At 43.8% G+C, this 10,552-nt stretch overlaps 1 protein-coding gene across 4 annotated transcripts in view; it reads left to right on the forward strand.

The window, feature by feature from the left end:
* The window catches only part of MYH10 (myosin, heavy chain 10, non-muscle), a 152,444-nt gene that overhangs the window by 108,081 nt on the left and 33,811 nt on the right, over positions 1–10,552 (forward strand). For all 4 annotated transcript variants that reach the window (XM_011994479.1, XM_011994480.1, XM_011994481.1 and 1 more), the window contains 7 exons: positions 92–161; positions 258–418; positions 4,843–4,951; positions 5,058–5,189; positions 6,043–6,249; positions 8,721–8,858; positions 9,993–10,116. In XM_011994479.1, the coding sequence (XP_011849869.1) occupies positions 92–161; positions 258–418; positions 4,843–4,951; positions 5,058–5,189; positions 6,043–6,249; positions 8,721–8,858; positions 9,993–10,116 (941 nt within the window). The remainder of the gene's footprint in view (positions 1–91; positions 162–257; positions 419–4,842; positions 4,952–5,057; positions 5,190–6,042; positions 6,250–8,720; positions 8,859–9,992; positions 10,117–10,552) is intronic.

Here is a 10,552-nt window from a genome sequence, read left to right on the forward strand (position 1 = left end):
TTCTATTGCCTCTTAGAGCAAAACTCACAGTTAGCAGATACACATTGTCCACGAATTTCTACAAAATACTTCTTGGAATATTTTCTTACAGATATGAGATCCTAACTCCAAATGCTATTCCTAAAGGTTTTATGGATGGCAAACAGGCCTGTGAACGAATGGTAAGCTTTTCTTGATTTTTTTTTCTGGTTTGTAGACTTAATCTAATCTTTCTTGGAGTTAAAAAAAAAAAAGTAAATGAACTCTTTCTGTCTTAGATCCGGGCTTTAGAATTGGACCCAAACTTGTACAGAATTGGACAGAGCAAGATATTTTTCAGAGCTGGAGTTCTGGCACACTTAGAGGAAGAGAGAGATTTAAAAATCACCGACATCATTATCTTCTTCCAGGCCGTTTGCAGAGGTTACCTAGCCAGAAAGTAAGTGGTTATTCACGAATTCATCGTTCACTGAGGATGCACCTGTGCTAAATCAGCATTGCGTTTTGGGCTAGGAATGCAAGAGTATGTGAAACATAAAGTCCGTCCTTATGGAAACTGCTTTCTAGTGGCAGAGATAGGTAAATACATGAACATTCTAAGTAATGGGATGTTGCAATAAGAAAACACACAAGGAGGCCGGGCATGGCAGCTCAGGCCTGTCATCCCAGCACTTTGGGAGGGCAAAGTGGGGCAGATCACTTGAGCTCAGGAGTTCAAGACCAGCCAGGGCAACATAGCGAAACCCCGTCTCTACTAAAAATATAAAAGGTAGCCAGGCTTTGTAACACGTGCCTGTAGTCCCAGCTACCTGGGGGAACTGAGGCAGGAGGTTCTCTTGAACCTGGGAGGTCAAGGCTACAGTAAGCCAAGATGGCACCACTGCACCCCAGCCTAGGTGACAAAGTGAGACCCTATCTCAAACACACACACATACACACACAGACACACACAAACACACACACATACACACACACACAAGGGGCCAAGGGGCTTGGGGTCCTGCTTCAGCTCAAGTCCTCAGAGAATGCTTCTCTGAGGCTGAAACCTCAAGGGTAAGAAGGCTGGCCCTGTGAAGGGAGGAGAGAGAAGCTTTCAGTAAGGGAACTACAGCAGCATTGTGGCAAGAGTCTGGCAGCATTTGAGAAGGTGACACAGTCCAGTATGGCTGAAGCAGGATGAGTGAGAGGGAGCAAGGTGAGAGAAGAGGCTTGAGAATCAGACGCTGGACAGGGGTTAGGAGCGCAGTGAAGGGAATCTATACTGTCAAGGCCGCCTGGCTGCAGTGTGCAGAATCCACTGAGACAGGCCAAGAGTAGAATTGGGAGGGCCAGTTGGGAAGCTGTCTTAGTGATTCAGGTAGAAGATGATGGTGCCTGGACCCAAGAAGGTGGTGTTGGAGAATGAGAGAAAAGTTGTTAAATTTGAGATGGAATTCAAAGAACTTAGAACCGATTTGGATTTAGAAGGTAGTACTGGTATACTTCTTCCTACTGAACACTTAGGGTTTGGGAGTGAGAGAAGTTGAGAGAGGTTAAAGAATTTGTCATCCAGACAGTTTGGAGCAAACAGAATCTGAACTCCTGCACTGGACGTCAGCACTCTGCAATAGTGTCTCCTACATGTGGGTTGGAAAACAGCTCTGGTTCCTGGGCAGTCTGCTTGCCCAGACCGTGGTCAAGAGGGCTTTAAACAGAAGAAGGTAAAGGCAATATTGGTTTTTGTGTGTGTGTGTGTGTGTTTTTGTTTTTTGTTTTTTGTTTTTTGTTTTTGCCTATAAAATAGAATACGGAGTAAAAAGAGTACCATGGAAAGTTGAAGACAAATAGATGATATCTTCTGGTTGATACTAAGAAACATTTGGCAAAAAGGAGTAAAAGACTTGGGTTTTTATATACTAATGTTTAGATACTATATAAATAATAAAGTGACCCTGTTGATAGCAAAGAGCCTCCTCACTGTATCCACCGAACTGCAGAATGCCTAACACGGCATAAGGAGTGAGCAATGGCAGGTGCCAGGCTAACTTCATAGAGTTAGCAAAAAACTTGACACCTGCCAGAAACATGCTACAAATATCAAAAGCGCAGGAAACAAACTATGTAGATATACTTTGTGCAGCTTCTTCATGGCTCTAAACCTTGCTTGCAAAATTTGCAAGATAGGAACTTAAAAAACAAGATGTTTCACTTGCATGATTTCATCTTAAGGACTTAAAGCTAACAAATCCATGTAATCGTATATGTAGGCCGGCATGCCTTTGCCTTTGCAGCCCCTTGCCCCTAAATACTTTAGTCACACTATGTATATGGTAGGCTGGGACTTAAAATTAGGATACATCAAAAAAAGAAGATAACCTGTTCAAAGGAACCAGACTGTACTGTGGGAAAAGGCAGAATAGTGCTAATAGTCAAAAAAAAAATAGGTGTCTTTACAGAAATCCATGAACTTGAGCTTGAAGCGCCCTGGAGGACACTAGGATAAGGATAAAAAGGCGGGGAAGGAGCTAAAGTAATTTTGAACACTTTCAAAGTCCACTTTCCAAACACTCGGAGATAGGTTGATGTCACAGCTCCCTCATGAAAACCTGGAGGACAGTGCCTGACACACAGGCTCAGTAAAAACCAGCCGACCACAGTGCAGAAGGAAACCAGCTGCCTCATTCCACTAAACAAAGGGCCCAGCATGTTTCTGACTCATCATTTGACAGTTTTATCTCCCAGAGGGCCAAGGAAGCAACTAGGGCAGTAGTTTTTAAATAAGAAGATTGGCTGAATTTTTACAGCATTCCTGAAGGTGATTGCAAGAATTGGAAGGTGGATGCTTAATAAATTCAAAAGTCATTTTTGAAACTTTTGTTTTTGTAGTAGAAACTCTTGGAATTGAGACTTGGCCAATCCCGGCCAGGCACAGTGGATCACTTGAGGTCAGGAGTTCAAGACCAGCCTGACCAACATGGCGAAACCCTGTCTCTACTAAAAATACAAAAAATTAGCAAGGCATGGTGGTGCACACCTGTAGTCCCAGCTTCTCGGGAGGCTGAGGGATGAGAATCGCTTGAGCCCAAGAGGTTGCAGTGAGCCAAGATTGCACCACTGCAGTCCAGCCTGGGCAACAGAGCAAGACTGTCTCAAAAAAAAAAAAAAAAAGACTTGGCCAATTCTTTTTGGCTGGTAGAAATAAGTTAGAAGGTTTTGTAAGGAGCAAGAATAAAAACAGTTATGAAGCAGCGGACTCAGGGAAAATTCTAACCAGCGCAACTGTCTCTCTTTTCTTAAGACACTCCCACTCCTGATACCGCTGTTTGCTGGAGTGAATGAATAATTGGAAATGTTTTTCTTGTTTTTTCCATCGCCTTCAATTGCTTCTCTTTCCCAGGAGCGTCCTATAGCTGCTCCTGCAAGCTGTTATAAAAGGACTTCAGAGAAACAATTACAGATTATTTCTAGGAAATACCTAGTTAATTTACTCAACAAACACATCCTCAGGAGGCCTGGAGTCTGTCAGTCACTTGGTTGTGTCCACAAAAATGCCTGGGCCGCAATCCCTGCCCCTGAGGAGCTCAGAGTCTAGGTGGGAGCACAGCCGTGTGAGTGGACTGTCGGAGTGGAGCCTCAGCACTGTCGGTGGGGCCCAGGAGGCTCCGGCCATTCTGGTGCTCTGGAATCCAGGGATGTGATGTCCAGTAGTGGGTAGTCCCCGGAGGAGTGCGGCGCGCAAGGCACTTGGGATTGGCTGAGGAAAAGCCGCTAAGTTCTGAGTCTCGGAGTCCTTTGTCAAGACCTAAAGTGCAGCTTTGGTAGCGTGGTGGGGTAGAAAGCTGACTGCTGGAAGCCAGGAAGTCAGTAACAGGAACATTTGCCTGTGGACCCTGAGAGTTTCATAAGGAGTAGAAAAATATCAATTGTCTGTCGAAGGAATGGCAAGGTAATGAGCTTCATTTGGGCCTGGGGGTTGTTTTTGGCAGGAGGGGGTTTGAGGGTTTCTGTGTTCCTGAAGAAGAGTGAGAAATTGAAAACACCAGAGTGAAGGCGAATGGGAACTGGGTCTCAGACCCTGCTGTGGGGCCGAGGAGGTGGCAGGGTGTAGTGGGAAGCCCAGGTGTGGTCATGAGGAGGCGAGGGCTCCACAGAGCAAGAGTCATCTCCAGGCCCTGGATGAGGCCTGGCCATAAATGAGAGACACTGACAGACCCACAGGCAAATGTTCCTATTACTGACTTCCTGGCTCCAGCAGTCGGCTTTCTACCCCACCACGCTACCAAAGCTGCACTTTAGACCTTGACAAAGGACTCCCAGACCCAGAACTTAGCGACTTTTCCTCAGCCAAATCCACGTGCCTTAAGCGCTACACTCCCATTCTAGCTTTTGAGTGCTGCGCTCCATTGTGGCAAAGTGGAGGCAAGGAGGAGAAACATTACCTTGGGAGATGGGGAGAAATGTTTCTTCTGTGACATACCAACAGGAAAACGAGAGAGTAGCTCCTAAAGGCACGATAAAGAGCAGCAGCGCAGAAAACGGGCCCTTCTGTCTACTGTCTTCATTGCCTCAGGAAAATCGGTGTCTTAGTGTGCGCAGTGTGGGTATATGGCTGAGTGGCAGCAGGACGATGTGCAGGGCAGCATCCGTGAAGAAAGTCAGTGCAGGAACTGGTGCCAGGGGCCTGAGGTGGGCTGAGCAGCCCAACAAGCCAGTGTGGCTTCAAGCGGCCAGAACGACTTCCTTGTGTGTCTCACCCAGGACTTGATTGATGCATCCATTCCCTATCCTAGACAGAGAACACGGGCCTTTAGAAAGGATTCTTATGACAGCAGCCATTCAGGCACTTTTTTCTTTACATCATAAGTTTTTCTTATTGTTCTTCAGGGCCTTTGCCAAGAAGCAGCAGCAACTAAGTGCCTTAAAGGTCTTGCAGCGGAACTGTGCCGCGTACCTGAAGTTACGGCACTGGCAGTGGTGGCGAGTCTTCACAAAGGTGAGCTCGGCTCCCTTCTTTCCAGATCCCTTTCAAACAGCAGAGTCTGATCAGGAAAAACCCACAGGAAAGAGCTGGAATGATAAACTGCTTAATTTTGTCATAGGTGAAGCCGCTTCTACAAGTGACTCGGCAGGAGGAAGAACTTCAGGCCAAAGATGAAGAGCTGTTGAAGGTGAAGGAGAAGCAGACGAAGGTGGAAGGAGAGCTGGAGGAGATGGAGCGGAAGCACCAGCAGGTGTGTGCGGTGACCCTGTAACTCCCACTTGGCCCTGAATCTCTATGCGATCTTGCACTGATGGCAACCCCCACACATTTCATTATAAATAGCTATACCCACCATGTCATCTTATGTTATGTGAGGCCTTTTCACTCATTTCCAAATTGTATACATTTTGCCAATAGAGTTAACAGATACATTCTGCCTTGCATTTTAGATTTATGTAAGTTAAAATTAACCTTACCTCTTGCATCTTCGCTTTTGTGATTCTTGCTGTCAAGCATGTACTTAACACCTGTTTTCGATGAGGCTCCCAGTAATGTCACCTTCCTGTGTCTGTTGATGAGGGGAAATAGAAAAACAGTCAAAAGGGCGAGATGTACTTCTCTAGCAGCAGCGGTCTTGAATGTGTGTCCCTCTTCTGGGAAGTCTTCATGGACAAAGCAGAGGCTCAGGAGATGTTTGTTGTGACAATAATAGAATTATAGTGTTCAAGGCCAAAACTATTAACAATAAAGGCCAAGGATATCACTTACTACCAAACAGGCATTAGTAATCACCATGAACTTTATGGCGTTTGAATAATATTTTCACTCTCCTGTTTATCTGTCCCTTGTAAATTACCTTCATAGATGAACTATAATGAATTTAATATGTTATTCACAGTAACTTGAGACAACAGGAACAACCAAAATATTTTCATCTAGCTTCTTTTGCTATAGACAAAAACGTATTTGAAAGTTCTGCCCGTGATGTTATATATTTTTATCCCCCAGTTTCTTTGATGTGCATTGACCATTGAAATCACGGTGAATATATACTGTATACGTATGTAATGGGGCAAATCACTGACACTTTATTGTGACTGCAGCTTTTAGAAGAGAAGAACATCCTTGCAGAACAACTACAAGCAGAGACTGAGCTCTTTGCTGAAGCAGAAGAGATGAGGGCAAGACTTGCTGCTAAAAAGCAGGAATTAGAAGAGATTCTACATGACTTGGAGTCCAGGGTGGAAGAAGAAGAAGAAAGAAACCAAATCCTCCAAAATGAAAAGAAAAAAATGCAAGCACATATTCAGGTATCTACAATAATTTTTACTTAGAAGCATATTTTGGATTTTCAAGTGGATCTGTTGAATAAATAGAAGTTATGTGTGTGGATTCTTGAGTCCACAGAGAAGCAAAAGGGTTCTGGGTCGTGAGAAGCCACCCTTAGAAAGATGAGCATCATTTAAAACACACCTGTAATAGATTTTCTTTGAACACAGATTTGTCATTTTGAATAGGGATCTTTTTTATGTTCTAAGTGACATCTTACAGTTTGCAAAGAGATTCAAAGTCACAAACCTCCCAGGGTCTGTAGCATTCTGTAGAAGACCTAACTTGTTCTTCATGTTGTCAGTGATATCTAATGAATGTTGCTCACTCCATTCATTAGATAGACACCGACTACGTGGTTTGGCTAATAAGAAGTGCTCAGCACTGAAACAGGAGGTGGCCAACAGTCAGAATGAGAATTTTTAAAAACTAGCCCTTCCCTGGTACTTAACTTTTCTTTTTGAATTACAGACTGTACTCATGAGGCACGATTTTTGGATTCTGATTGAAACAGGCAAATGTACTTTTTAAATGGGTCTTTATGTTTTAGGAGCACAGCCTACAGTTTTTACAAATGAACTATGATGTCTGGGATTTGCTGCAGAATAACCCGGGGGAGAAGGGAGCAGGTGGAGGCACACACGAAATGGAACTGACCATGAGTTGATGCTTGTTAAGGGCAGGGTGATGCTACTGTGTGGGGCTCATTATGCTGGTCCGTGTGCTTAGATGTGTGTTTGAAATTTTTACAATAAAATACTCATTTTTTGCAAGGGTTTCATTCTAAAATTAACAATCAGTAAATTATTTAGCCAAAGATACTCTTGAACATTTCCTTAAGTTGGCCATGTGTTCATTTGTACAACCCTGGTTTTGGTTTATTGGGGTTTTTTTTTTGGTTTTTGTTTTTTTGTTTTGTTTTTGAGACAGAGTCTCACTTTGTTGCCCAGGCTGGAGTGCAGTGGCGCAATCTCGGCTCACTGCAACCTCCACCTCCTGGATTCAAGTGATTCCCCTGCCTCAGCCTCCCCAGTAGCTGGGATTACAGGCACCTGCTACCACGCCCAGCTAATTTTTGTATTTTTAGTAGAGACGAGGTTTCACCATGTTGGCCAGGCTGGTCTCAAACTCTTGACTTCAGGTGATCCACCCACCTCGGCCTTCAAGTGCTAGGATTACAGGCGTGAGCCACCGCGCCCAGCCTGGGTTTTGTTTTAACTTTTTTTTTTTTTCTTTTTTTGGAGGAGGTGGGAGCTTTCCACCAGAAACTGGAAAGCCTGCTAGACAAATTCTAAAAGAGCTGTAACACTTTGTTTTTCATTCTAGTTTGTATGCATATATATTAAGTGTGTGTGTGTGTATATGTATATTATATATGGGGTGGTACATGAGATATTTTGATACAGGCACGCAGTGTGTAATAATCACCTCATATAAAATGTGGTAATCTATCTGCGATCCTGTGTAATAATAGCATGTTTATCATAAACAGTAATGTCAATTACAAAGATCTGCATGTTCTAATAGAAATACATGTAAACTCGATACTCCCGCCCAGTTTGATGACGTGCTTCTGCTGTGAAAGGTACACTTGAACTGAGACAGCTCATTTCTCACGACCTGTACTATTTAAATTGTCGTTTTCATGTTCTCTCTCTCTCCTCTTTGGCCGAACATGTATATATTTGGATTCAGCTAAATTAAATACACATTTGATGAGTGCTACTACATTATTCATGTTTGCCTGTGTTGCTATTATTCCAAAATGTGAATTTTAATTACTATATATTATTCCATTTAACAAATGTGCCAACATTTAATTACCAAGACCTTTTTGTAGCATGTTCATAGTTATTCAATATTATAAATAACTTATCACTTTATGTCTTTTTATATAAATCGCATCTGTGACAATTTCCTGAAATTGCTGGTTGAAAGTCTCATTTTCAAAGCTACGTTTTTGCCATGTTGGCTTCTAGAAGGATTGACCCAGTTTGTACTTTAGCCTCTAGTGGATACAAATGTCTATTTCACATAACTGCATTTCATATTTTTTTAAATATCCCTGGCATTTTGAGAATCAAAAATTAGTATCTAGGCTGAGGCGGATGGATCATGAGGTCAGGAGATCAAGACCATCCTGGCTAACACGGTAAAACCCCGTCTCTACTAAAAAAAGAATCAAAAAATTAGCTGGGCATGGTGGCAGGTGCCTGTAGTCCCAGCTACTTGGGAGGCTGACGCATGAGAATGGTGTGAACCTGGGAGGTGGATATTGCAGTGAGCTGAGATCGCGCCACTGCACTCCAGCCTGGGCGACAGAGCGAGACTCCATCTCAAAAAAAAATAAGTAAATAAAAAATAGTATCTCGTTGTAATGCATTCCTGTGCATGATGAATGTGTGGTCAAATCTCGAGAAAGTGGCGAGACTGACTGTGTGTTCTTCACAAGGACCTGGAAGAGCAGCTGGACGAGGAGGAAGGGGCTCGGCAAAAGCTGCAGCTGGAAAAGGTGACAGCAGAGGCCAAGATCAAGAAGATGGAAGAGGAGATTCTGCTTCTCGAGGACCAAAATTCCAAGTTTATCAAAGTAAGAGACTGTTCCCACAAAAAGCTGATTTTAGTTATGGAAAATATTTATATCATATGTTGATACGCTCATTGAAAGTGACCTCAAACAGAAAATTCTCAAGATTTTAAGTTCATTTACTGAATTTTCTCTGTAAATCTCTACTTGTATAGATTTCTAAAGACACAGGCACCACTGAATTTTTAAACCTTACCAAATATCCTGATAATCTTTTAGACTTTTAACATGTGCATTTTGTGCCTGTTGGTCACTCAGTGATGACTTGTTTCCATCTGTGCAAGCATTAATTCATCCACCATTGGCTGTGGGACCCTGAACACCGGGCAGCTGGGCCAAGCTCCCGGGGTGGGCACCAAGCCGTGTAAGCCTTTCTGCCCCTTTGGAGTACAGTCGTCCGTTGTTTAACGACGAGGACACAATCTGGGAAATGCATCGTGAAGTTATTTTATCCTCGTACGAACATCATAGAGTGTATTGACACAAACTAGACAGTAGAGCCTATTACACACCTAGGCCAGACGGTGTGGCCGGTTGCTTCTAGGCCGCGCACCTGTACGGCATGTTACTGTCCTGAATACTGCAGGCAGTTGGAACACAGTGCTAAGAAGTACTTGTGTATCTAGACATAGCCAAACAAAAGTCCAGTAAAAATATGACAGAAAAAGTACAGTAAAAACGATAGAAAAGATTTAAAATGGCACACCTCTGTTGGGCACTCACCATGAACGGAGCTTGCCGGACTGGAAGCTGCTCTGGGTGAGTCAGTGAGTAAGCGCTGAGTGAATGTGAAGGCCCAGGACATTGCTGTACGTGACTGCAGACTTTATCAACATGGCACACGGAGGCTGCAGTACATGGATTTTAAAACCAGAGTCATTGCACTGTGGTGCTATGACAGCTCTGATGAAGTTTTCAGCTCCATGATCATCTTAGGAGACCGCTGTCGTGTATCTGGTTCATCACTGTCCAGAACATCGTTCGGCAGCACGTGACTGCGTACAGTCTGCTGGGGGAGGCAGTGCCGGTCGCACTTGTTTTCTCTCGAGTCAAAGACAGTTGACCTTTATGAGGAATACAGAACCCCAGTGGTTATTCTGAATGGCTTTTCTGAAACAGTCCATTTTTCCTGTCCAGGAAAAGAAACTCATGGAAGATCGTATTGCTGAGTGTTCCTCTCAGCTGGCTGAAGAGGAAGAAAAGGCAAAAAACTTGGCCAAAATCAGGAACAAGCAAGAAGTGATGATCTCAGATTTAGAAGGTTAGTGTCTGGGGCCAGAGGAATTGAGGACTAGGACATGCGAGTGTTTAGCTTTTACTGTAATCAGAACATGCAAAAATAAACAATATACATGGTGATTACTAACAATAAGGACCTTCAGTTTGGGTTGACTTATTAAAATTGGTCCCTTGGCTGGGCGCAGTGTCTCGGGCCTGTAATCCTAGCACTTTGGGAGGCTGAGGCAGGAGGATCGCATGAGGCCAGGAGTTTAAGACCAGCCTGGGCAGCATAGTGAGACCCCATCTCTACAAAAAAATTTACAAATTAGCCTGGCGTAGTGGTGCGCATCTGTAGTCCCAGCTACTTGGAAGCTGAGGCAGCAGGATTGCTTGCACCCGGGAGCTCACCATAGTGAGCTGTGATCGTGCCACTGCACTCCAGCCTGGGTGACAGAGGCAGCAGAATTGCTTGCGCC

This window comes from Mandrillus leucophaeus, unplaced genomic scaffold (genome assembly GCF_000951045.1).
Source record: "Mandrillus leucophaeus isolate KB7577 unplaced genomic scaffold, Mleu.le_1.0 Scaffold46, whole genome shotgun sequence".
Classification (NCBI taxonomy): Eukaryota; Metazoa; Chordata; class Mammalia; order Primates; family Cercopithecidae; genus Mandrillus; species Mandrillus leucophaeus.